The 26,335-nt window shown below is 54.0% G+C and overlaps 2 protein-coding genes across 10 annotated transcripts in view; one reads left to right on the top strand and one right to left on the bottom strand.

The window, feature by feature from the left end:
• The first annotated feature begins 1,629 nt into the window (after positions 1-1,629).
• Positions 1,630-25,753, top strand: RAB15 (RAB15, member RAS oncogene family). Of its 7 annotated transcripts, none has more exons than XM_070593199.1 (7): positions 1,630-1,961; positions 19,270-19,330; positions 20,098-20,158; positions 20,664-20,741; positions 21,446-21,535; positions 22,749-22,814; positions 22,996-25,753. In XM_070593199.1, the coding sequence occupies exons 2-7, from the start codon at positions 19,284-19,286 to the stop codon at positions 23,152-23,154; spliced, it is 501 nt and encodes a 166-aa protein (XP_070449300.1). In that variant the 5' UTR covers positions 1,630-1,961; positions 19,270-19,283; the 3' UTR covers positions 23,155-25,753. The 7 variants fall into 7 exon arrangements, with proteins under 7 accessions (XP_070449300.1, XP_070449298.1, XP_008517196.1 ...); XM_070593197.1 differs by having other exon boundaries at positions 1,651-1,971; XM_008518974.2 differs by lacking the exon at positions 1,630-1,961 and adding an exon at positions 2,348-2,657.
• CHURC1 (churchill domain containing 1) overlaps positions 9,477-26,335 on the bottom strand; it is a 44,375-nt gene continuing 27,516 nt past the window's right edge. The window contains exons 4-5 of one of the 3 annotated variants that reach the window (XM_008518967.2): positions 18,434-18,543; positions 9,477-14,535 (exon numbers count right to left, since the gene is read on the bottom strand). In XM_008518967.2, the coding sequence (XP_008517189.2) occupies positions 14,250-14,535; positions 18,434-18,543 (396 nt within the window). In that variant the 3' untranslated portion in view covers positions 9,477-14,249. Of the gene's footprint in view, positions 14,536-16,765; positions 17,292-18,433; positions 18,544-26,335 lie in introns of those variants that run through there. The other 2 variants (XM_008518968.2, XM_008518969.2) reach the window with 2 other exon arrangements.

Raw genomic sequence — 26,335 nt, 5'->3', positions numbered from 1 at the left:
GCTCAGTGTGGCTGGGCAGGGGGTGGCACGGAGCAGGGGCAGGCGCTTGCCTCCCTGATAAAAGAATCAGTGTAGCATAAAGGAGAGACTGATTTTTGGAGGTTTCTTGTGGGAGAGACATCCAATAGGCATCCCTCAGATTTCTCCCAGCTCTGTGAAATCTGCCCCAGTCCAAGCTGACCTCAACTGGGAGGATGCCAAAATGTCCCGCTGAGTGACAGAGGTAAGGGATGGAGTTAGGTATTTCATTTACAAAGACCCTGGTTAAAGCAACCTTTGTTGTCTCCACTAGTTTCTGTGGTTCTTTTGCTAACGTTGTCCCCAAATTTCAACTCCTCTACCTTGCAGAGCGTGTACCTATGTGCATGCACACACACAAAGAGGAAGAGAGAGAAGATCTCTGTATGATGGTTCTGAAAGTAGCTGAGCCAGGATGATAATGGAAAGTCTAGAAGCTAGGACTTCTAGACTATTCCTTTTTTCTTTTTTTTTAAGCGATGAATTTGAGATCAGCCCAGCATGATGAAATATCCTCCATTTTTTATGAGTCTGGACCTTTATTTGCCTGGATTTGTTCAGGAAGCCTCACTCTCTTTCCTGTGTTGCCCAGGGAAGCCCATTTCCTTCCAAGGGAAGTTCCTTCTTGGACTAGGAATTCACCTCAGGTTGCATCTTCTCTCCTGTTTCCCCAACAGAGGCAGGCAGAGCGCCACCGAGGGTCCCAGTGAGGTGGGCTGCCAAGAGCATTTCCCACTGCAGTGCCTTGGCTGGGAAGGCAGCTACACTGCCCAACGGGGCTCAGGCTGAGCTGAACCCGCACTCTGTTCTGGGGGTGACGGTGTGGCGGGAAATCGCAGCAGGACAGGCCTGCGCTCTGCGAAAACATCCCTGGCCAGCTGTGGAATACACGTCCCAGCACACGAGCATGGGGAAAACACTCCAGGGTGCTTTTGTCAGTGGGCATTCACTGAGTACTGTGTCAGTGCTGTGCCAAGCGCTTTTCACACATCATATTTCATCTTTCCAACAATCCTGTGAGGATATCTCTACTTTACAGATGAGAAAACTGAGGCACAGAAGGGCTCAGGAACATGCTCAAGGTTGCACAGCTGGTGAGTGGAGGAGCTGGGACTGGAACTCCAGGGTGCCCACCTCCAGAGCCCTTGGCGTGCACCCGATGTAAACCCAATGTAAATCCAGCGAAGAGAAGCACACCCAGAAATCTTAATGGAATCCACAGGATCAGTTTCTTTAGCTTTTAATGTAATCAAAATATCTATCAGGTTCAAGATTTTTTTCCTCTTTATTATAAATTTAGACACTTTGTCTGAAATATAATTCTTCAAGTCAAGTCAATGGACTTATCACTTTCCTTGACCTCCTACTGCAATACTTTTTCCATCCAATACTCAGCCTCATTACAGTCACACACACACTTTTTCATCACTTTTTAAAGATCTAATGGGCTAGACTTGTTCTCTGCTAATACTCATTCTTAGGATAGTTTTCTAGACTCCAGAGAGCATTTATTTGTGTCTCTTCCAGCGCTAACACATTCAGTGGTAGTAGATAAGGTCTTGAAAGAGGCCCCTTTATTCTTTGGTGCCACGGGTGTTCTCTAGCAGAAATACTTAGCCGGCGAAATAATGTACTTGCATCCTGAGCACCTACCCTAAGCAGCTTAGACTCCAGAGAGAGACTTTTGTCTACACAACATTTCCAAAAGATTTTGCATTTGGAAATATTTTTATGATCATCTATCTTTTCAGCACTTTTCCCTGCTTTAAGAAAAACTGGGGTGAGTGAGGGGAGGGTGGACACAGTCGCACAGGGTTACAGGGAAGCCAGATGGCAGAGGGAGAGAATTCTAGCAACACTCGAGTGTTCCTGGAGACGGCGACTTCAAGAGTCATTGGGGGTTTGAATCCAGACCCTGCTGAAATCAAGGCCTTCTGACCTAGGTGAGCCCAGGTGAGGACCAACCACTGGAAGGCCCGACCAGGCTCCTGCAGGGGCGGGAGCTGGGGGGCGCAGTCGACAGGTGGCAGGGCCAGGTTTGGGATGGCACTTGGGGCGAAGTGCTGAGACCCGAAAGCTGCGTTTGGTGGAGGTGGGCTGGGTGGGAGCTCGTCCCAACTCCTCCATTGGGAAACACAAATGTTTCCCCGGGGTCCCGGGTCCCGGCGCTGAGCGGTTGGGAGGGGTTAGGCCGCCGCCCGGGCCGCGCACCCTCGGCGGGGAGCGCGCACCGGCCTGGCCCCCACCCGCCCCGCCGCGGGGTCGCCGCTCTCGGCGCGCTCCCCTGCCCTTCCCTCCCCTCCCAGGCGGCGGCGGCAGCGCAGGGGAAGGGGCGGGCGGGGGCCGCCGTCTCTCCTCCCACCGCGCCGCGCCGCGCTCCCCGGCCCCCAGCGAGCGGCCGGCCGCCGGCTTCCTTGTCGCCGCGCGGCGTCCCGGGCGGGCGCGCGCCGCGATGGCAGCGGCCGAGCGGGCCTGAGCGCCGCCCGCCCGCAGCGCCGGCCCCTCCGGCCCAGCCATGGCGAAGCAGTACGATGTGCTATTCCGGCTGCTGCTCATCGGGGACTCCGGGGTGGGCAAGACCTGCCTGCTGTGCCGCTTCACCGACAACGAGTTCCATTCCTCGCACATCTCCACGATCGGTAAGGGGCGGTGGCCGGAGGGCGCCCCACCCTCCCCGCGCCACCACCTGCCCGAGGGCCCCTTCCCTTCCCCAGCCCGGAGGATTGTCCGCCCCTCGGGCGAGAGGCGGTGGCGCGGGCGGCCAGGGCCAGGGACTGAATCCCGGGGTGAGGGGCCACCAGCTGGGGACCTGAGCCCCGGTTCCCGGAGGTGAGGGCGTCCCTGCTGGTGTCCGTGACTAGGGAGAGGTTCTCCGGCCTTGCGCTGGGGAGCCTTCCCATCAGAGCTGAGAGAACGCGGGCGGGTGTAGGCCTGGGTATCCCGAGCTGGAGCAGCGAGAATCCTAGCCACCGAAATGACATCCCACAGCCCCAGGTGGAGGGGGGGGGGACGGGAGGTACAGCCTGTACTCGGGAAGAGGGGTTCAGGGTGGGGAGCCGGGTCACTGAGTCACTGGGTACCCTCAGTTCAGGAGTGACCCGGTGTGGAGCCAGGAGGCGGAAGAGAGGAGGAAGGGAGGGGCCAAAGGGATTGAGTTTCTGGGCACAGTTGTGAAGGTAAGCCACGAGGTGGGACACCTGGAGGTGAGACGCTCAACGTTCATGCGTGTGAAAGGGGCACTTCTTAGCCAGCTCCAGGAAAGCAGTTGGCTGAAGCATTTGTTTTGAAGGAGGCTGAGGAGGACAAGGAACTCAAAACTACTTGTCCAGACCAGCAGGTCAGAAGGCAGGCAGGACACACCTTAGAATACATTTCTCTGATCTGGCAGTGCTGGAGCCTGTGCTTAGCGGACAAGGCCTGGTGGCATTCCCAGCAGGACTGGGATGGGATCACTTGTTCTGGGAGGGGGTCGGTGGTCTCCCCCCTGCCGAGGTCTCTCCCTCTTGGGTCCTGAGGGGGCCCCCCCTCTGAGGTCTGAATTGCGGGAATCCCACCCACATCTGACCAGTTCCCCATTGATGCCATGGAGCAGCCTCAGTGCTGCCCAGGTCCCCTCCCGTCAGAGAGGGCCCGGCACTCAGCTTCCACTTGAGTCTTCTGCCTTCCCTGCCAACACACACTCCCTGCCAAGACAGAAGAGGGAGCAGGTAGAGGTGGGAGGAACGGAGCCTTGTGGTTAAGAGGCTGTCTGTTGTCAGACAGACTTGGAGACCTCACTCTGGGACAGCACACTTTGGGACAGCGTGCCCTTGAATATTGCTTAAGCTTCTGAGCTTTAGTGTCTCATCTGTAGAATGGGAATAATAACACTATCTCCCTCCTGAGGCAATGTAAGGATTAAATGAGGTAATGTCTGTAAAAGCGCTTGGCACACAGTCAGACACATTGGTGACGCTGGATAAATGCTGGTTGTTCTTACTGTTGTCCTCATCGTTGAGCTCCCAAGGTCTCACTCCATCTTTGCTTCACTACCATCAAGGGACTTAGGGTCAGGGAACGCACTCGTCTTTCTCCGGGGAGCCGAAAGGCAGGCTCCCAGCAGGTCCAGGAGCTGGGGCTGGGCCACTGTTCGGAGAGACGGCTCAAAGGGATGGGTGGGGTAGGAGGCCTGCAGGAGGGCTGCGTGCCTCTGGGAAGGCTCAGGGAGGAGGCAGCCTTGGGAGAAAGCCTGGAGTGATGAGCAAGGGAGTGGCTGAGGAACCAGATGGGATGTGAGGACAGCTTGCAGGCTTGGGGATAAAGGGCAGCAGGTTAGCACTTAGGGAAAATTGCAGTGGTTATTTTTGGGATGGGCCTGGTGCCAGGGGCTGCTGAGCTATTGCAGAGGGCTGTGGGCTGCCTGGGGGCCCCTGGGTTTTGCCTGAAGAGCAGTAGTTTGCACCCTGTGTCCTGGACACATTTCAAGTCCTAGGAGTACCTGAGTTTTTCCCTGGAGAGCTTTACTCAGCCACCTCATGTCCGAAGCTCTTGGGCTCCCGCTTAGTGTTGTGGGGGAGTTAGCCTCCCCTGGGAGACGTGTCCTCCATCCCCACAAACCAGTGAGGGAACCGTTTCTAAAATACCCAAATGGCCCTTGCGAGGGGCATGCTTTCCCCAGTCCCTTGGCCCCGGATGGCTGATCACTAGCCTTCTCCTGTGTCTCTTCCACCTTGTCTTCTCCCGTCTTAGACACCTTCTTCCTGCTGGACAGGTGAACTCGCAGTTTCCCTCACTTCCTCGGAATCCCTCTGGGGCCGCCCACTTTGGGGGCAGAGGTGAATCCGTGTCTCTGCACCACTCCCCCTCCTGTCCCCTCAAGGCCCTTGGTATTTTGACCTAAAACCTGAAGGTGGCTCTCCTAGTTCTTCCTCTGCTTCTGAGGGCTGGCTCCCCCCTTCCCCGGGACGCAGAGGACTGTTTAGGAGTTTGGATTCCATGGAAGAGAGAGAAACCTGTGTTTCTTCACACCAGCCTTTTAAAATTTCCCCACTGGGTTTCTTCAATGCGTTGTTGTTTAAAGCTTCCTAGGGTCCCTGTGATTCTCCCCCGGCGTGGGCATGTTTTCAGCCTGAACTAAGACTTACGGAGAATTAGACGGTCAGCTTTTGCTCCAGGGATACAGAAAGTTTCCCGTGGAATTGGAAGGGGCAGCCAGGAGGCAGATCAAGGAGCCAAGGAAATGGGTACTACCAAGTCTCATTCATTAATTTATCCATTCAGAAAAACCACGCGTGGCCTGTGGCTCGGCCGGGTGCTGTGACCTGGAGATCCCCACATGCATAATACACGGAGTCCCCTCTCAGGCTGCTCCTCATCTAAGACACATTCTTTTACCGTGCTGGGCATTGATCCAGACACCTTTCCCGGAGCTGCTTTTGTGAATGGGGAAAATGAGGCAATTCAGCAATTACTGCCAAGACAGAGGTCAGATTCTTGGATCATGCTGATGTCACCTAGGCTGGCACTTTCCTGATTTACCGATTATGTCACTTACTCTAAGAGCCTGTGACGTTCCAGAGAAGGGCCTGCCAGGGAGCCGTGAAGAGACCTCCCAGGTGGGCTGAGCGCCAGGGGCCCTGAGGTGGCTCTGTGCGCCCGCAGTCCTTCCCTGTGCGGCTGGCCGAGCTGACCCACATGCAGAGCCCAGGGGGCCGTTGGTGCCTTAACTTAAATCTGCTGTTTCCTCACCTGTTCAACAAATTAATTAAGACTCACTACAGAGCACCGGAGCACCGTGCCAGGCATTTTAGAGACATATTCAGTTCATCTTTGCCTGCCCACAGCAGCCCACAGTCTAGGTGGGCAGGCGAGACACAGACAAAAAGTACCTTGGCCACAGCCAGGTGGTTTATGTGGGAGCGCTTGGGGAAGCCACTTCAGGGGTAGGATCGGTTGTGGTCGGTACCGTTACTGTGAAGAAGGGCTTGCAGTCGTCCTCAGGAGCTGAATAATGATGTCAGACGTGCATGAGGCAGCGGGGGGACAGTGAGGGGACCGTGAGTGCTCCTGCTCGGACCCAGTGCTGGAGCAGGCTGGGAAGGAGAGGGCCCTGTGGGCGACAGGCCGCAGGGAGGGCTCTCGGATGGGGAGGCTGCAGCCGGCCCCGCCCTGCCTTGTGGGCTGCGTCTCAGTCCCTGTTGGGCGGGAGCAGATGGAGGAACGGGAGCAGGGACCGCAGAGGTGGGGAGTCCGTGGGCGTTCCTGGGACTCTGGACAGTCTGGCTGGAACACAGGGGAGTTTTTAGGGGAAGAGTGAGAACATTCCTCTGTTTATCTCTCTGTCTCCCAAACTATGCTGTAAGTGCCTTGAGGGTGAGACCAAATCTCATTCCTCTTGTTTTCACAGTCCTAGGTCGGGGCCAGGCATGCTCCCCAGGAGTGGTGTTAAATGAAGGAATGGATGTGGGGCCCAGGGGGCTGAGGGCCTCGAGGGCCTGGCTGAGGAGGTAGACACTGAGCCTTCGCAGTGGGTTGAAAAGTTTCTAGCAGGGGGATGACCTGGTGAAAATGGCCGTTAGAGGGGTTAAGACCGGCAGCGAGGAGACCGGTCCAGGGCTGTGGCGGTAGCTGGGCACGGAGGAACTGCTCAGCTCCTTCCTTCTCTCTCCTCCAGCCCCACCCCGTCCTGTGGCACTCACACCAGACTCCACACCCTCGCTGTTCTCGTTTCCCTGCAGAAGTGGGGAGTAGCTTGAACCCATCAACCTGGCAACTTCTAGAAGGGCCTCATGTGACCTGTGCTGCCTGCCCAGGCAGGGAGCTGTCCTCTCCTACATGGACATCTGCGTGCAGGGGACCTTTGGTTTCCTTTCCCATGGTGGCCAGAAGTGACATGGAAGCCAGTAATGCAAGCTGAAGGGACTGCCCACAGTTGATTTTATCCCTCCCATCCTTGGTCTTTCCTGAGTAGACCTGTCACCTGGTCTCTGTACCCTATTTTTTTAAAAATAAATTTCAGGTGTACGTGGTTATATTTTGACTTTTGTATAGACTACATCGTGTTCTCCACTAAAAGTCTAGGATGGACCTTGAGGGTATTATGCTAAGTAAATAAGTCGGAGGGAGAAACATGGACCTTTTGTTTCAAAGGGCTCCTTTTGGCTGAACCCCTTCTGGGTTCTGAGGAGCTGTGATCTGTGATTTTCCCGTTTGACAGGTCAAACTGCTATGTCTTCAGGGCTGCTTTCTCAGGCTTGGTCTTCTGCAGTATCACCTTTCTCAGGAAGTTCTGTTTGAACTGGCCGTGGCTGCCTGGGGCAAGGGTTTGTGGGTGACTGAAGGGGAGGGAGAGGGCTGGGGCAGGACCAGCGGGCAGAGACCTGAGCCTGGAATCCAGCAGCCTAATGAACCTTGGGGCTACTGCTTGGGCACTACGGTCCTGGGGTCTGTGGGCCCCAGACCATGAGGCGCTGTGTACACTGCTGAAGGGACAGAGTGGGTCTACATGCTATGGTGGGAGGCCTTCGCTCCCCTCCAGCCCTGGGGCAGCCTGAGACAGGTCTCTTCCCACTCTGTTCCCAAGGCCCAGAAGAAAGGAAGGGAAAGTGAGAAGACATGAGTAGATTGGAAAGAGGGCCGAGGACATGCATGAGATTCTCCGTGGCCTTACTGGCTTTGCAACCTTCAGATGCTTATTTAATGTCTCTGTGCTTAGGTTCCGCATCTGTAAACTGATGATATTAAGAGTCTTTCTTAAAGGTCATGGTGAAGATTACAGAGGCTGATGGATACAAAGTACTTGGCAGAGCCCTCAATAAAATGGGAGCAGCTATCATTATCATCACTATTCCTAGCTCATAAGAAAGTTGTCAAGGGGCCGGCTCCTTGGCCAAGTGGTTAAGTTTGCACGCTCCGCTGTGGCGGCCCAGGGTTCAGATCCTGGGCGCGGACATGGCACCGCTCGTCAGGCCATGTTGAGGCAGCATCCCACATCCCACAACTAGAAGGACATGCAACTAAGATATATACAACTGTGTACGGTGGGGGGGGGGGGGGGGGGTTGGGGAGATAAAGCAGAAAAAAAAGTGTTCAAGATTAATAAACTGTCAATGATGTGCTTTGAGGTCACCCTCTCTGTCACTCATGCATTCAGCCATTGGAGCACTGTTTACTGAACACCCACTCTTATGCCAAAGTGTAAGAAACCTGGCTAGATTCTTACCAAAAATCAGACATAGATCCTCTAAGGAAGGCAGTACAAGATGAATCTTCACAGATGAGCAGCTGGGCCTCATGCCCAGTGCTGGGTGAGGAGCTGGGGGTACAGAGGTGAGCAGAACAGACAGGAATCAGGGCGCTGTCCCTTCTTCCAGGGGAGCACTGGAGGAGGCTCTGGGTTTCATCTAAGTCTCTGTGCCAGGCGCCCCCGTGCCCTGGCAGTGCCCAGGGCTAAGGAGGAAGAGTGAGCTGGTTTGAAGGAATAGGGAGAGAGGTGACCCGAGAGGACAGGGGTGGCTCTGCTTCAAGGCTTGGGCCTCTGCCAGGTGTGGCCCTGCCTTGGGCCTCCATTCTGCCCATCCTTTCCCCAAGGACGTGATCCCCAAGAACGGCTCTGATACCTCATTTCGGCTGCCCTACGCGCCTGTGCCACCTTCACGGCTCTGCAGATTCAGCCGCGGCTCAGCTCCCTGGGGCTTGCTCCTTCCTCCTCCTGCCAGCCTCCTCCCGCTCCCCAGAAGGCTTGGTGATGAGCTTTATTACATGAAAGTCGATATTTGGCCATTACCCTGCTACTCTGATTGCCAGCTCTTCTCAGAGTGCCTTCTTCTGTAATCTAATATTTGCGCCTGTTTCCCTGTAAAACTGCCAATTTTCTGCGCAGGCCTCTGACCTCTCCTTGGCCGTTCTGCCTGGGCAGTGTGCTTTGTGAAGGGAGCCACAGAGCTTCCTGGACATTTAGTTCCTCCCACCGAGGAGGAAAGATTCACCATCAGCCCTATTTTATAACTGGGAAAACCGAGGCCCAAGAAAAGTGCTGACTCACATCCACATGCAGGTGGCCCATGCTGGAACGTCTCCTCTCCTCCAGTCTTTCCAGACTGGCTTGGGGCATGCGCTTGCTCATCCCAGAAGGCCCTTCCACAGGTTGCAAATAGAACCTCTCTCTTGTGAGCCCAGCGGATGGAACATGTGCCTCCCCACCCATCTGAGGGCTCTGAGACAGAGAGACGCTGTGTCTCTGCTGTTGGCTGAGTCTGCTTCCTTGATGTGACCTTCTGGGGGACAGTCAAGGGCTGTGATTGAAGGGTCTGGCTGGGGGAACCTCTGAGGATGAGATCTGAGAGTTGCCCTCATATCACTATTTGATAATATATTCATTGAGGACTCTGTGGCTGGGGCCCCATCATCTCTCCACTGGTCTTTTCTCGTGGAATGTACTGACTTCATTCATTCACTCATTCGTGCACTTGTCCACGTACTCATTTTTTCTTCCATTTATTTAATTTTGTTGAATAATATGTAATGAGTATCTACCGGCTGCCAGGCAATGAGAATAGGAAATGAATCAGATGCTCTCTTGCCCTCTGGGGGCTCACAGTGCAGTGGGGGAGTCAGGCATGCAGACAACCAGAACGTTATGTAAATGCAATGTCAAGATGCTTTGGAGTCACAGAGGACCGATCAGTTCCCCCCAGGGTTGACTGGTGAAGGCTTCACAGAAGAAGTGACAGTTGAGTGGGTCCTTGAAGACTAAGTAAGGTTCCCCAGAGGACAAGGGGTCGGGGAGGAGGCACTGTGGAGAACGCCTCATCATTTGGGGCTGCTACTCTTCTGCCCCACTGGGCCAGCTGGTAGTGGCCAGGTCATGGTCATACTAGCTTAAGTTCAACTAGATCCTTGCTAGGAGTTTGCTTCATGGGCTCTCTGTGAGGGCAGATGCCTCTGGAGGCCGTCTCCTCCAAGATGTTTGCTCCTGAAGCTCCCAGCCCATTTCTTCCTCCCGGAACCTTCTCTTGCCTGTCAACATGGCCCTTCCTGGGAAGAGGCTCAGGAGGAGATGGAGGACTAAGTAGTCAGTACCCTGGCAGGTCTTGGCCGCCTCAGCTGTGCCCACAGACCACTCAGCAGCAGGCTTAGGGAAGCGAGGCCCAGGTAAGGGGTCTGCCAGACAGGAGCAGGACAGGATTAACTGGCGCACACGGCACATATCACAGAGGCCCTATGGAGGTCTGTGCACGCGGTCATGGGAAGGGAAAGGGGAAGGGACCTGGTGTTTCCTGAGTACCTACTCTGTGTACCCACTCTGTGTACCAGAATGATACGCTTTATACACATGAGTTATTCAGTATAGAGATCTCACCATAAAGTGGGGGGCAAGGAGTCCCCAAGTTGCCCTTTCTAGTGTTTGAGAAGTTTCTTGATACATTCTTCAGGTTAGAGCCTCTAAACAAGTGTATATGTACTTGGACATGTGCACACACATGTGCACATATGAGTGGGTCCCTGTGAGATCCAAGGTAAGCGCAGGGCCTTGCTGTGCCTTCCCTCTCTACAACAGAGGAAAGAATGATGTTGGTCCCTCCGCCCTGTCTCTTCTGAGGAACTGCAAGTTTGACTGAAAAGTGTTCCTGCCTGGGGCGCTGACCCTTCAGACCTTCCCCCTGCGGTACCTTCCTGCCATTCGGGTCTCAGCTCAACTGTCACCTCCTCTAAAAGGTCTTCTCTGAGCAGCTGATCTAAAGCAGCCTGCACACGGATCTCCTCACTCTCTACTCCGTTATTCTGCTTTTGCCTCTTAACACTTATCACTCTCTGAAATTATTAGTTTACTTATTGATTATCTGTCTTTCCCACTAGAACAGAAGCTCTCTGCAGACAAGGATCTTTCTGTATTATTCGTGGCTGTGTCTTCTAGTACCTACCTTAGTTCATGGCACAGAGGAGGCACTCAGTAACAGTTTGTTTGAATGAGTGCGTGCATGCATATGTGCGTTTTCCTAGAGAACTTTGGCTCTTCCCTGAGGGAAGTTCCAAGTAGTGTTGGTTTCTTGGGACTCACAGACAATGAGAAACTCACTGGGCTCCACACGTGTTGGGGCTGTGAGAAGAGGGGAAGTTCTGTAAGGGGTGAGCAGTGCCCAGTAGCTTTTAGCTCTTCTGCTCAGATCCATGTCATAGGAGAAGCTCAGACATAGCAGGGAGCAAGAAAGTGGCTCCTGTGATCCCGCTGTGAGTGGGGTCCTCTTTGGTGAATGCAGAGACAAGGGGTCAGTATCTTAGACTAAGTTCAGTATTGTCTGTCACTCAGGGTCACTACTGGTGACGGATGATGCCCGTTGACTCAACCGAGCTGCTAGAGGGACCTTCCAGAACCACCTCAGGGTCAGGGGCTCAGGCACTGAGGGCATGCACTCCTTCCAGCCTCATGGGAGGCCGTGTTTGACCGGGAAACCCTTCTATGATAATGGGTCCTGGGTTTCTGAAGATTGGCTCTCCAAGATTTTATATGAAAGGGGTAGGCTCCACAGTGGTCCTGGTCCCCATATCACCACTGTCCTTCCACATTGAGGTCCTGTGTGTGTGTGTCTGTGTGCACGCATCTGTTTGTGTCTTTATAAAGAAGGGAGGGATCGAGTATCATTCTGGAAATTTCCACCCTTTCTTGTGGGTGGGCATCTGAATCAGAGCCTTTGGGCCCAGTGCCCTGGAGGTTAAAACATGGCCTTGGAGTTAGCCAGCGACCAGGCATCCCTTTATTTTCACTTCCCATCACTCCCAGGACACGGTGGTGCGAATGAGGCAGCATGAGGGGCAGTCAGCCCGCACTGGGTCCAAGGAGAAGCCAGCCAGCATGCAGTCCCGCAGGCAGTGAGGCCGAGGCCCCACGGAAGGCAGGCAGAGGGCTGCAGCCAGAGCAGGTTTGGGCAAAGCTGCTCCCAGCTCCCCTCGCCTGACTGGGCTGAGGGACATTCATGTGCCAGGAGCCTTTGTCTGGAGTCCTCCCTTGAGCCTTGTCTCTTAGCTCTCCCTCTGTGTTGTCTCCTCCCTGCTCCGCCCCTGACTTGTGTTATCGGTCTCCTGGCATTAGTAGGCCTCTCTCTTGCCGAGAGGGGGTTTTGAAATGGAGATTACTGTGATGCCTTGTTGGGGGTGGCAAAGTCAGGCAGCCACCTCCCCCCAGGCTCTTTCTTTCCCTAAAGCTTGTTTTGGGGTTTCTCAGGGTGACCTCTTGGGAGGTGACCTCCTGCCACAACCCACATGAGCTCCACATGTCCAGCACATGCTGGTTTTCTGGGGGGCGGGGCAGGGCCTTCCTGAACTTCAGCTTCGTAACTGGAGCCAGCATGGCTCCAGGCATTGGGTGTCTGCCTTGGGTTTCAGGTGTATTAGGTTTTCCCTGTTGCGGCGTCTCATTGCTAATGAGAAGGCTCAGGTCACGCTGCTGGTCCTTTGGGCTGTGGTTGATCATGGTGATAACATTGGCACCCAGAAGAGCCCTGTTTCCACTTGAACCACGTGGCACTTGGCAGACAGGCAAGCTGGCACCTGACGTTAACCCATGAGGTGCTGGCCCACCAATAGGCACACCTTAGCTGTGCCAGAATTTAGGTTGTAGTCAGACTCTGGGGGCCATGTAGCCTCCATGGTGAGTGGCAGTTTCTCTTTTTGTTGAAATGCTCCAGCTTAGTGTGTCTGTCTTGCCTCTCTGCCCTGTTCTCCTCCATCTTCCCAACTTGAGCCCCGCCTACTTCCCAGAGCTCTCTCCATTCCCCGAGCTGTGACCCTGGGTTCCATAATCCCATCCTCCCCTACAGGAGGCTGATAGCTTCTTCAGCTAACATTTAATAAAGCTCTATGTGCCAGGCTCTGCCTTAGGGGTTTTATACCTCATCTCATAATCCTCACAAAATTCTCTGACATCAGGGATCATCATCCCCATTTTACAGGTGAGAAACGGAGGCAAAGAGAGGTTAAGTAGCTTTCCCAAGACCACACAGGTAATTAGTGGAAAAGGCAGGACTGGAACCAAACTCTGGCCTCACAATCGTGTTCTTATTGACCATGCCCCTCTGTTTCTTGAGCCGCACTTCCTCCATGCTTTCTTTGGAGGCAGACAGTGCGGGGGGGGGGGGGGGGGCGGGGGGAGTGTTCTTTCCCCCGGATCTGTCCTGTTTCCTTCTTTCCAGTCTCCACCTGCCCTCACTGCTCGACTGGGAAGGTAGTAAGCTCTTTGCCAAGGCAAGATATCTTAGGAGCCAAGTGAGTGCCAGCACTGTCTACCCTGCCCCATCCCTCTGTCTGCCCCAGGCCCTGGTGCCCAGAAGAGGGCCTTGCTTGTCCTCCTAGTTCTCTGACAGCATCCCTGTCACTGTGCTGCAGGGGTCAGGTCGTGGCCTGGCAGTCGCAAGGGGTTGCTGCTGGAGGAGCAAAGGCCATGCAGCCAGGGACACAGCAGGAAGAGCCAGAGGCCTAGGGCTGCCTCAGGCCACAGGTGTGGTGAGGGCAGCACCTGTCCACATGCGTATCAGGACCTGGCACTGTCACTTAACTGACAAGTTTTTCTTGCCAGTGTCTGCGAGGCATTTAGATGGCAGGACACATGTCCCTGCTCTCGAGCCGCTGGCGCCCATCCCGCCTTGTGCTCTCTGGGGGAGGACGATGCCACTAATGGAAATGCTATTTTATGCCCGGCATTGAGCTGGTATGGAGGTAAAGATTAAAAAAAAAAAAAAACTTTGTCAAATACAGAATATACTCTCTGCCCCTTAGGTACTCCATGTCTAGTTGGGGCCAGAAGACAAAAACCAGGAGGCAGCAAGGAGCAGGGCCCATGGTTTTAGAAGTCTTCCTCCCAGCCCCATAGTTGGGACGTCTTGCCCACCGGCCTGGCGGAGTCCTTAGGCAGCAGTGGACAGTCACAGGCTGTGAATCTTCAGGCATCCTGAGGCGCTCTCAGAAAACAGGGATGTGCTATGAGGAAACCCATGGGCAGGAAGGTGGGGTCTGGTGTGGACTGGTGGCTGTGTGAGGATCCAGCGCCCTCAGGCCCACTCTGGCCAGTGCGTTTGCCGTTTTAGTCATCCCGCTTCTCTGCACTTCTGTCTGCTTCATGCTTCTCTCCTTACCAACTGGCCAGTCCCTTCTGCAGCGTCTGAGGGAGCTAGTTTGATTGGCTTAGCTAGGTTCCCTTGCCCTGTTGGCCAGGTCCCCTTGTGGGTCACCAGCAAGCCTGTTGATGGGTCTCCTTTGGGTCAGATACCCATCCCTGGTCCAGTCAGGAGCTGCTTCTCCACAGTGAACACGCTGTGCCTAGCCCTCCTTCCCTGAGCAGGGGCTTTGGGCTGGGCACTTCCAGCCAGAAAAGGATACTGGGTGTGGTAGAGACCATGATCGACATATCTGAGGTGCTGGGAAATCACGATGAGCTGCTCTGCACTTGGTTGGGAGAGGGCCGCATCTTCCTGACTTTCTCCTCCCAGGAGAACCTCTGCTGGAGCCACGTGAGGGGTTTGCTTGTTCTTCACCCCTGCGTATTCCCTGTGCCCAGGAAAGGAAGCAGGCTCTCTTCAGGGACACTGAGATGGCACTGTCCAGGGGGATGCATCTGGGCTTAGTGGAATCGTGAACTCTCAAGGAGCAAGGGGTTCTCTGAAAATAGGTTGTGGTGGGCTTGCTCCACGTGTGCCCACTGCCTCTCTTCCAGATGCTTCATGATACCAGAACAAGTGTGGGGTATGCCGGGTGTGACAGCAAAGGCAGTAAGATTCCACAGCCTCGAAGGGCTGGGAAGCCACTAGTGGGGTGCAGAGTACCCTGGGTCAGTTTTAAGACACCAGTTTCCCCGTCTGGCTCAGCCACAGGATGTGGGGACATGAGTAAGTTCCTCGGCCTCTCTGTGCCTCACGGTAATAATCTGCACTCCTACCTAATTCACAGGGCTGGCATGAGAACTGAGGGCGTCAGATTCCCTAGCTGGGGGAGTGCTATGATTGTGAGCATTATTATGAGCCTTGGGTGTGGCGCTGCCTAGAGGTGGGGTAGATAGTGGTTCTCAGACTTTAGCGTACCTACAATTTCGCAGGTCTGGGTGGGCCCTGAGAATTTGCATTTCTACCAAGCTCCCTGACGATGTTGATGCTGCTGTTCCCTGGACTAGCAAGGGCCTTGGGGTAGCAAAGGCCTAGAGTATCCAGGGTTCTTAGGTTTGTTTTCCTGGCTGGTCCCCAGGAAGCCTTTCTCCGGGAAAGGGAAGGTAGGAGGCAGACAACCCTTCCTCTCGTGTGCCATGTGCTTTACATACATGGTCTAATTTCTGTTCCACAACAACCCTTAGGAGGCTGGTGGTCTTCTCATTCTACAGAGAAGAAAACTGAGGCTCAGAGAAGTTGAAACCTGCCCAAAGTCACATACCAAGTGCCAGAATCAGGACAGAGCCAGGTCTTTCTGACTCCAATGCCAATGGCTTTTTCTTCCACTGTATTATAGCTCTCAAACTTTCCTCTCTCTAAAAGTCATACATGGTCCTGTTAGAAACACAAGTTTCTGTGCCTTGCTCTCAAATTCTGATTCAGTAGGTCTATGCAAATCAAGATAGCAGCAGTTTAGAAAGATCACCCCGGATGGTTCTAAAGCTGAGCATCTGCAGAGCACACCTTGAGACTGGGAGAACTCCCATGCTGCCTCACTTGACACTTCAGCCTCAAAGCTTTAGCTCCAAATTCTCAAACTTCAGCATGTATTAGAATCACCTGGGGAGCTTGTTAAACCACAGATTCCAGGGCCCCACCCCCAGAGTTTCTGATTCCATGAGTGAGGCCCAAAAGTTTGTCTTTCTAACAAGTTCCAGCTGATGCTGATGCTGCAGGTCCGGGGACCACACTTTGAGACCTACTCTCCTAGAAGCTTGCTATCAAAAGTGTGATCCATGGACCAGTAGCATCAGCCTCACTGGAAGCTTAATGCAACATCAGTCCCCATCTTATCTGTGTGCACCTTCAAGTTTGAGAAGTGCTGCCTTAGAGGAGCCAGAGTGAGAACATGCTGGGAGGGGAGGTAGATGAAGAATCTCTCTTCTTCCCATGGAGTCTGAAGATGCAAGAAAGAGGAGCAAAACTGTTAGGCTGTGCACCCAGGGGGTGCTGATGAGTACAGCTGAGAGGTCAGACTTGGGAAGGTAGGGAACTCTTCCCCAGAGAAGGCAAAGAAAACAGGAAATGCTTAGGAAATGAGGTGGGCCTCAGGAAAGGCTTCATCAGGCAGCATCCGTCTTGCCCATAGACAGTGGAGAAGGACTTCTGTTGACTGCACAGTGGTGGGGAGGGTGCCTGGGGCTGAAGCCTTCAGCAGGGAGGACAGTGGCTGTGAGGAGTGTGAGGGGTGACCACACATGGAATAAACAGTGTGCTGAGCAGCTGCGAGGGCCCGGCTGAGGTGAGAAAGCCTGAGTCCGCAGCGACTGAACAAGCCCAGTGTTTGACTTTGCCCTGCAGCGCCCAGCAGCGGGAGAAACCAACAGCCCCACAGGGAGAGGGAAGGGGCCATGGGTTGGCACAGGTCATGGTGGGCCAGGGGTTGATTGGTAGGGTGGACCCAATGGAAAGTCCAGGGTGTGTAGGAGAGAGAAGGAATAGATTCCACTAGAAGATCCTTGGGCTGTTAATCTTTAAATTAAAAAAGGGGGTGGGGGAGTGGGTGGGCGAGGAAAATCCCTCAGAAGGCATAGACTCTGTTTCTTCCTTGGTGCATTTGAAGAGCCAAAATTGAAGCATTTTACTTCTCAGAGATGTTAAAACATTTTATTGGGGGATCAGGAGGGCCTAGGTTGCAAGATGGTGGGGTGTGTGTGGGTGCTCGGAGCCCCCAGAATTCCCCAGCCTTGGTCCCAGCCACACAGCTGGGAAGCGGAGGATGAGGGAAGGACTCAGGCCCAGCGCTCACCCCCAGGGTGGCTGCACGTCTTCCTGTCAGTCTTGCCTCTCCAACAGCCTGCGTTCATTATCAGGGAGAGTTCCCCTGTGTTGGGGGCTTCTCTCCCAGCCAAGTCCTTCTTGGGGACCCGCAGAGAAACAGGACAGCAAGCATAGTTGAGTTTCTCTGCCTAGTTACCACACAACTCTGCTCTCACTCCCCCAAGAAGCAGTGTGAGGGATCGCGTGGGCTGTGGCATCAACAGGCCTTTGCTCGTTGCCGTGCTGACCTTGGGCTAGTTATCTTCCTGGCCTTTGTGTCCTTTCCACTGAGCTCTGTAAGGGCAGGGGCATGTGTCTGTTGTGCCACTCCATCTGCACCTAGCACTGTGAGGACACAAAGTAAGTTCCCATAGAAGTTTATGAAATAAAGGGAGTAGGAGCTCCCTTGTGACCACTTTGCACAAGGCACTGACCAGGCTTGCTGGGCTGGTAGGAGGATGTGTTAGGTTTATTACAAAAGGAACAGAATTGCTGGTTCTCCTGGGAAGAAGGCACTGCACCAGGAAAGAACAAGAATTTCTGGAGTCCCTCCTATGCCAGGTGTTAGGGAGAAGCAAATTCTTGACAACTGTTTGTCTTGGGAGGGATGAGCACGCTACGGCCCCACCATGGCCAGGTGCCCCTCTCCTTCTTTCTCTCTCCTCCCCCTCCTCACCGTCTCAGCACGCTCGAAGAATGGCTGCCAGACGTTGCCCATTTGGAAAAGTACAGCTCAACAGAGATGAATCAGCTTGGGCAGGCGAAAAATGATTCACGTCTGACCAGCTTGGTTTAGTTCAGGTTGTCCGTTCTGAATCTTTTTCTTCCTTCTAATTAAATGATTGGTCTTGATGGTGAGAGAGAAGAGCCTGAATTTAATCTGTATTTGTGGAAAGCTGAGGACAGCATGGATACGGGGAGAAGTATTCCCATTGTGAGAGAACTAATGCCAAGGTGGAATGGCAATGGTGGGGAGAATCTGGCACCTTTGGGGTCTTCGGGGCTGTGCTGTGCAGCCGGTGTCTACTGTCCAGAACTCTGCCTTTACCATGTTCCTCCTGAAGACTGCTTAACCATGCCCATTCCTGACTTGTCTCCAGGAAGTTCACGAAGACTTCAGCTTAATTCACCTTTTAGACATACCTCTTCAATCACTGGGCACAGTTAGGGCTGGGGAGATGCAGGATGACAAAAACATCTCCCCTCATCTCTCTGTCGTCACTCACATTCAAGCCTGTGTGCTGCTGCTGGTGCTGACTTCTCTTGCTATAAATTTCCTCAAATACTTTTCTGCCCTGGGCTGCTTTGCCAAATCCCTTATGTTTCTTGTGTCTTGTGGCAACTTAGCTCCTCCAGTCTGGGCAGATGAGCCTGAGAACCCTGTTTGTTTTCCTCTCCATCCCCCAGTGACACACTGTGCCACTGCCTCTTCATCTGGTCGTTGGTGGTCACCATGAGCACCCACTGTGGACCAGGCCTGTACTCACCTATAATGATAGCTGCAGTCGATTGAATATCCACCGGGTACCAGGCACTGCATCTCACTTGGTCTTCTCAGCAAGCCTCTGAAATGACTGCGGTCCCCATGATGGAGGATCTGAGAAGCAAGGTGCCCAAAGTCATATCTGTGAGCTAAGTGGGCAGAGAAGGCTTTGAGCTCAGGCCTGATTTCAAAGCACGTGCTCCTTCTGGTAAACAACAGTGCCTCCTGTGGTGAACGGGGCTAGTCAACCACAGATCTACTAGGCCTTCTCCTTGGGGGGCCTTCTCCAGGTGCCGAGGGTTTCATACACCCCATGGGGTTGAAACAGTCCTGCTCTCTCCAGGGTCTGTGTGCCTTTCCCCCATTCATGACAACGCTGCAACCCCTCCTTGTTGCAGAGAGAATAATAAGGCAGAGAGAGAAAAAGCCCAGGCAAATGAGGCAGATTCTGTTCCTGGGGATGAGAGTTCAAGGAGGGATGGAAACAAGCAGCTCTCCAGAAGTATAATTGGCAGACTTCACACGTGTGTAGAGTGAAACACGTTTGGCGCTAAGTGAGGCGGCGATGGAGCGGATTCCTCCATATTCTCTCATGTTCACTTCCTGTGTCCTCAGAGCCCTTTACTGCTGCCACCTCCAGCTTAGGGAGGAAGGAAAGCCCCGTTCAAAGCCCCGGACACTTCCTCAGGGTAGTTTTTGGTTCAGGGAGGCCTTACCTCATGCCATCTTTCAGCCAAATTAAACCAAAAGGAGATCCCTTCCAGCGTGAGTGCCTGGGCCTTACTGTTCGGTTCTCAGCTGGTTCCCTTGCTAACTTTCTTGCTCTCTCCCTTTCCCCAGGTGTTGACTTTAAGATGAAGACCATAGAGGTTGATGGCATCAAGGTGCGGATACAGATTTGGTGAGTGGGCTGCTTCCTGGCTGCCACTGCCATATGTAAAGTCCTGAGGCTTCATCGGGGTTAACTGGCCACCTCTTCCATGGAGAGAAGCAGAATTCTCAAAGCCCCTCTCCTGCTCCTGTGAGCCTTAATCTCTGATCTTGCTTAAGAAACTTTATAGGATTGACTGCAAGTCACTAAAAGGCAGGAGTTAGAAAGAAGTGGCAAACTAACCACTGGGGGTTTGTCTTAGAATAAGGCTGTACCCTGAGCTGTGACACCCTGTGGTAGGATTGGAAGGAGGGAGGGCTCCACCCCGTCATTCAGGGTGAGTTCCTCAGTACAGCATGGTGCAGTTCCCGCACGTAGCCACAGGGGGCTGCTGTGGCTCTGTCCTGACGCTCTTGGAAGCTGTCTCCCGCCTTCAGATTGGCATGGGCGTTGCCTTCAGAGGCCCCATAGGCACTGGAGGTGGAGCAGTCCAACCAGTCTGGCCACAATGGCCAAATTCTAGAGAGAGTTGTCCTAGGCCCAGTTAGGGTTGTGACTCCTGGTGCAGACATAGCTGACGAGGCCCCGCAAGCCCTGTCTGCACCAGATGACCAGGGCTCCCTGCTGCAGAGTCAGATGTGTTTGGGTCCCCTTGGGGACCAAAGCTCCACTGATTTCTCACCCTGCTGCTCCCCAGTTTTTCCTGCAAGGGCACAGGGTCTCCCAGCTCCTGCTTCTCCCCTCCCCACCTGCTTCCATGGTCCCTGCTCTTCTGAGGGACTGGCTTTCTACTGCAGGGACACGGCGGGGCAGGAGAGATATCAGACCATCACAAAGCAGTACTATCGACGGGCCCAGGTGAGCTGCCATATTCCGGGTTTAGAGGTGGAATGCTGCCACCCACACTCCCGGCTCTGGGTGTTTGAGATATCTGTGCCTCTGACCCACAAAATAGGGCCCTCAGATTGCCTGCTGGGGAGGGGAGCCTCGGGGCAGTCTTTCAGTTATTCGTTGATCATTCATTCATCACTTAGTCTCTGACCACTAACTACAGGCAGGTCCCTCATCCTCACCCTCAACTTCCACCCTCCACCCTGGGCCAGAGACCTGGGTCAAAGTATTTGGTACCCTCCTACCTCAGAAAGTTCTGTGATGGACCTAGGAAGAAATAGCTCTGCGGGTCTGAGAGAGAAGGAGATGTTTCTGGGTGCTGAGAGATCCTCATTATGCTAAGAAGGGAGCAGGGAGAGTGGGACCCAGCAGTTAAGGTACCACATCTGCTTCTGGCCCCGTGACTATGCAGTGCCTCTGTGTGCATGTGACCCTCCCACCCCCCACCTCTCTCTCCTTCTCTCTCTCCTAGGGAATATTTTTAGTCTACGACATTAGCAGCGAGCGCTCCTACCAGCACATCATGAAGTGGGTCAGTGATGTGGATGAGGTAGGAGATGCTGCCTCACTGTCGGGGGTGGGAGAAGGGCACCTCAGAGGGGAAAGCAAAGAGAGGGCCAGATGGGAAGGGCTGAAGCTCTCGAGGTTGGCGAGCAAATGCTACCAGGAAACCTTGCTTCCACAGCCCCAGATGAAGCCCTCCAGGTGAGTAAGGCATCGGGAAGGAGCCCAAGCTGCCATGCCCTCCATGCCTTGCACCCTGCCAGGCCTCTCTGGCTGTTTCTTCTCTGAGACAAGTTAGGTCAGAGCCTACCCTGTCAGCAGCTTCCTTCCCCAACTCAGGACCAGGTGGAATTGTGAGACGAGGGTTCCAGTCCTGGCTCTGCCACAAAAGCTGTGGAGCCTTGGGCAAGCCCCTTAACCTCTCTGAGTCCCCAGTTTCTCATCTGTAGAATGAGGGGTTGGACTTCAGTCCAGTGTCCTTTCCAGACCAGATATCAGTTGTCCAACCCAAGGAAGCACCAGTATTAGCCAGAGTGTCTTCTACCCCAAGCTGTCCCCATGACACCCTTCTGAGACCCTGGTGTCAGCCATGGTACTTGGGGGAGCCTGACACCTGCACCCAGTCAGCCCACTCTGTCCCTAGGGCTCTTAAATTTGGTGCTAGTGTGGAGGCCAGTGTGGACTGTATGGTGGGGAGATGGGAGGGAAAGGCAGCACTCACTGGCAGTTCTGCCTGTCCTTTGTCCCTAGTATGCACCAGAAGGTGTCCAGAAGATCCTTATAGGGAATAAGGCAGATGAAGAGCAGAAACGGCAGGTGGGAAGAGAGCAAGGGCAGCAGGTAAGTGGGAGCAAGCTGGCCAACTCCATCCTTCGGGTCTTCCGCTGCCTTCCAGGACAAGTCCTGAGAGCTGGGACCCAGGACTCTGTCACTATCATCAGGCACCCTCGCACCTCCCACTGTAGTGTAAGGCACTGGGTGAGTTGCCATCCTTGAGAGTTTGCTTTCTGTCCTTCTGGACAGTGATTTGGGGTCCATCCTGAAACAAAGACCTCTTGGGCAGCAACTCTCCCAGCTCTCAGTTCCCCACGGCAGGACTACCTCTGCCGAAGAGCTCATCCTGGTGTTAGGATGAAGAAGGACTTGAAGTTGCTGACTTCCTCTCTAACAGCATCTAGGCACAGCTACCGTCTTACAGTCCACCCCACTCCCTCCACGCCTGCTCCCTGTCCTCCTTATTCCTGGAAAGAAGTAGGAAGGGAAATGAGGGAGTGAAGAGCCCACCATCTGCAAAGCCATCGGGGCAGAGAGGGAATGTCCAAGCATACAGGGAGACTGTCCTCCCAGAGAACAGAAAGAAAGATGGAATCGGCTGCGACAAGAGCCGTCCACCCACTCCAAGGGCCTCAAGAGCTTTTTTCTCCCTCTTCAGTCAATAGCATTCCACTAGCACTTAAAGTTGATTTTTTTGGTATAAAAAAGTGATTATGGTCACTGAAAAATTTGAAAGTAGAAGCAAACTCTACTAGAATAATAGCATTTACTGAGCACCGTATGGGTGGCCTGGTGCTAAGCAAGTGCTTTGAGATGGATGAGCCCATCTACTCCTGCCACAACCTTGGCTGATAGACACTTTCATCCGCCTTCATCCAGATGATGAAGCTGGGGCTTAGAATCAGTAATTTGTCCAAGGTCTTGCAGCTGTGAAGTGGCAGTACTGGTATTCAAGTCTGGGGCTGTTTGACTCCAAAGCCCATGTTTTTCATTAATTTGCCGTATTGCCACAACATTTTGGTGTCTTTGTCTCCTGATATATGGTGGTGTGTGTGTGTAGGGGGTGGGGGAATGGAGGAGTGCATTTGCGGAGCATCTTCTACCATTCTCTGCTAGCCTGTGTCTTAGAAGCTCCCAGGCTCGTCTGAGAAGTTACCTATCTGAGACATTGTCACAGCACAGCATAGGCTGTGAGTGCAGTGGCATGAGTATGTGCCGGGTGCTCTGGGCACCTCCGTTCCCTTACTGACTCCCTTTCAGGAATGTTCTTCTCTTGCAGCTGGCTAAGGAGTATGGCATGGACTTCTATGAAACAAGTGCCTGCACCAACCTCAACATTAAAGAGGTGAGAGCTCTGGAGCCCAGTTGCCCAGCTTCTTTGGCTGAGTCCAGCAGAGTTGGGGAGGCAGGCGGGGAAGGCAGCAGACAGGAGGCGAGATGGGATGAGATGTGGCCCTCGGCAGTTACAGGATCGCTGAGGGAAGAGGAGGAGATGCTGGGCTAACCTGTGCCCCTTGCTTTCCCAGTCTTTCACGCGTCTGACAGAGCTGGTGCTGCAGGCCCATAGGAAGGAGCTGGATGGTCTCCGGACACGTGCCAGCAACGAGTTGGCACTGGCAGAGCTGGAGGAGGATGAGGGCAAACCTGAGGGCCCGGCGAACTCTTCGAAAACCTGCTGGTGCTGAGGTTCCTGCGTGGAGCACCCACACGATCCCCCCTCCCTCAGGAGGCCAGTGGGCAGACAGGGAGTCGGGGCTTGGCCCTGCCTCTCTTCTCATTTGGGTGACCCTGTGGAACATCAGTAGCTGCTACCCCCCCGCCTGGTCCTGAGAGCAGTGCTGTGTCATCTCCGAGCAGCCTCTGCCCCCAGCCCCTCTAGCCTGGAGTGGTGTCCTCCAGTCTGTTTCCCAGCCACAGGCCTGCTGTGAGCCCCAAATGTGCTACACGTGCTGTCTCACCACCCTAGCACCCCACACAGTGGCCCAGTCTGGAGACAAGGCCACTTTAAGGCTCCTTCTTTCTCAGTGCATCTTGTCTCCTCTCCGCTTTTTCTCTCTTCTTCCCACTTCTCTTTCTCTGTCCCCTTCCCCTCCAGTGTGTTTGTGTCCCAGCCCCTCATACCCCTTTCCCTATGTGTCCTGCTGTGTGGCTGCTAGTGCAGCCTCTCTTCCCTTTCTCCCTAACCCTGTCTAAGGGAATGGACTCAGGCTCATGGGGATGTTCCATACTCTGCTCTGGGGAGAAGGCCCCCTTGCTTTGTGGGTGGGCCAGAGGCTACGGGGTGCTTCTTCCTCTCCTCCCTCCCCCACCCCGTCTCTTCTTGTTCCATGGGCCTGCCTCCCCACTGATCTGGGAAAGTGGAACATCAAGGTAGGAATGAAACACCAAACTGGTGGTCCTCAAGCCAGGGCTGTCCTACCTCTCCCTGCCCGCCCCCCAGCTTGGGCCTTGCTTGGCTGCCTGCCCACCTGCCTCTTTTGGGGAACTGAGCTTGGAGGCAGGTACCTCAGAGAAGGAAAAAAAGTGATGAGGGGTGGCAGGGATAAAAATTCACCTCCATTCTCTACCTCCCATGCAGCGTGTACACAGTTTCTCCCCACCTGGGTTCCTGAACATAAGATGTGGACCAGGGCCTGAGGGCACTTCAAGGGCAAGGAGACCCCTGGGGCCAGAGGTACTGCCAAGCCAAGCATGCACTCCAAAAAGGAGAGCACTTGGAATGAAGGACTAGCTCCTATATATCAGGTGAAGAGAAGGGATTGCAGGCCAGGGATGGCAGTTTGCAAACCAGAGGGGAACATGGCAGCAGCAGGGCTTCCTGGGTTCCATCTTCCATTTCTTGTGGAAACCCCACACTCCCCTGGCCGGTGAGAGGTGACATAGCCACATTGGTGGTCTTTCATTGAACCTAGCCTTCAGCTCTCACAGTTTTCCTGAGACCCAAAGTTTGTGGAGAAGGGCAGGGCCTTCATGGGGAGAAAGAACGAAAGCCCCAGTAGAAATGCTTGGTGCTGTTCTCTTCAGCCTCCAGGACAACGTGCTCTTCTTGCCCCTCTAGCTCCTGAGGAGGAGGCTTGAGGGTGTGCCAATTGCACTGTGGCTGCAGGTGGAGGGAAGCGGCTCCCTCCCCCAGAGCTCTTTGTTCAGGAAGAAGTTTCTTTAACACCATGTGGCCCAAGAGTAGCTTGAAGGAGGCCTTTTAAGGAAGGAACAGGTCAGCTGCCAGCTCTCGTAGGGCTCCTCCCCACCGTCCCAAGATGGAGGAGCCTAGGTAGGAGGATCATTCTTAAACTACATATTAGCCATATCGCATGGCAGGGGCTGGAGCTAAAACAAAGAATTGGGCTCTGGACCAGAACCCAGGGCTCACACATGTGAAGGGTTAAGAGCCCCACTTCCTTGCTCCTCCAAAAAGGGGCTGGGGGGTGAAATCACCAAACCTTTCCTCCTGACTCTTCTCAAACCAGGAGAGAACAGGAGAGGGTAGCTCAGGATGTAGGAATTGGGGATAGGTTAGCGCAGTGGAAGGAAAAGGAGGGCAGGAGTAGTTAGGGTTAGGAGTAGTTGGCTAATGAGATATTTAGAGAGCGGACTTTAGGATGAAGTGATGACTAAGGCTGGAGATGCTGCCTTGACTGACTCCTCAGGTGTCAAGACATGCAGCATCACACTGGAGGGAGGTCGGTAATGCCAACCCTTGGTGTGCCCTCAGCCAGGGACTTGAGTCAGGGCAAGTTTTATTGGGCATTGGTGCCAACCTGTGGGTCAGTCTAGCAGCTTTCCCTGGAGATCAGGCGGCACCACTGCCTGCTCTCCTCGCCCCCTCAGGAAAAAGGGACTATATTTTTACTGTACCCTAGAAGTTCGGGAAAGGAAAACCTGGGGTCAGGATTCTATGGCCTGATCAGCCCCGTCCACCAGGGCCACAGCTGGGGAGAGAGATGGGAGCAGGAGGAGAGTTGGGATTTTGGGGAGCAGCTCCGCTCAGTAGGTATCAGAGTTGGCCTCTCACCCCTAAACTTCCCCTGTCCAGGAGGTGGCCTGGGATCTGGCATTCGGCCCAGACTGTTAAGCAGGCGCTCCTGCCTGTTTCCTCCTCGCCACCTCTGCGCCTGCTGTCTTGAGACTCAGCCCCAGGCACTCCACCCACTCCTGACCCCCCACCATCTCCCTGTGATGGGTGAACTTTGTGTACTGTGTCTTGGGTCCAGTAAATGAATTGTGAGCAGGGTTCATCTATTTTAAACACAGATGTTTACAAAATAAAGACTATTTCAAACCACAGGTGTGGCTGCCTGTATGAATCTCTGGGAGTAGGTCTCACTTGGACCCTAAGTTAAGGGGGACGGGGAGAGGCAGTGCCAGTAGAAGAGGCTCCAGAACCCTAAGGCAACAGCAGTAGGATGACAATGGAGGCAGCCAACTTCTTCCAGTTTGTACCATTCCTAATGCCACCTGTGGGGAGCCCCAAGCAAAGCCCCCATTGCTCTGCAGTGGGCTTACCCTGCAGAAATAAGATCGAGTAGAGTCATGGGAGGATGCTCAATGTCTATGTCTGAGGGAGTCTTTAAAGCCAAGAAGGTTCTCTGCCTGGGATGGAACAGGAACAGGTTCTTCCTGAAGACACGAGGAGGGATGAAGTAACCTTTCGGAAGTTCTTCCTAGCCCTGTGACTGGATACCTCAGGGGAGCAAGGCAGACTGGAATCTCGGGGGTCTGGGACTGTTGCATACTATACTTTGGGGAATGGAGTTGATGGAAGAGGCAGAGCATGTTTGGAGGTAAGGCTAGAACGAAGGGAGGAGTGAAACAAGGCAGGACAGTAGCCTAAGATCTCAACCTGCACTTTCCACTGTACAGTGCACT

This window comes from Equus przewalskii, chromosome 25, assembly GCF_037783145.1.
Source record: "Equus przewalskii isolate Varuska chromosome 25, EquPr2, whole genome shotgun sequence".
Classification (NCBI taxonomy): domain Eukaryota; kingdom Metazoa; phylum Chordata; class Mammalia; order Perissodactyla; family Equidae; genus Equus; species Equus przewalskii.
This window is presented reverse-complemented; position numbering and strand designations above follow the sequence as displayed.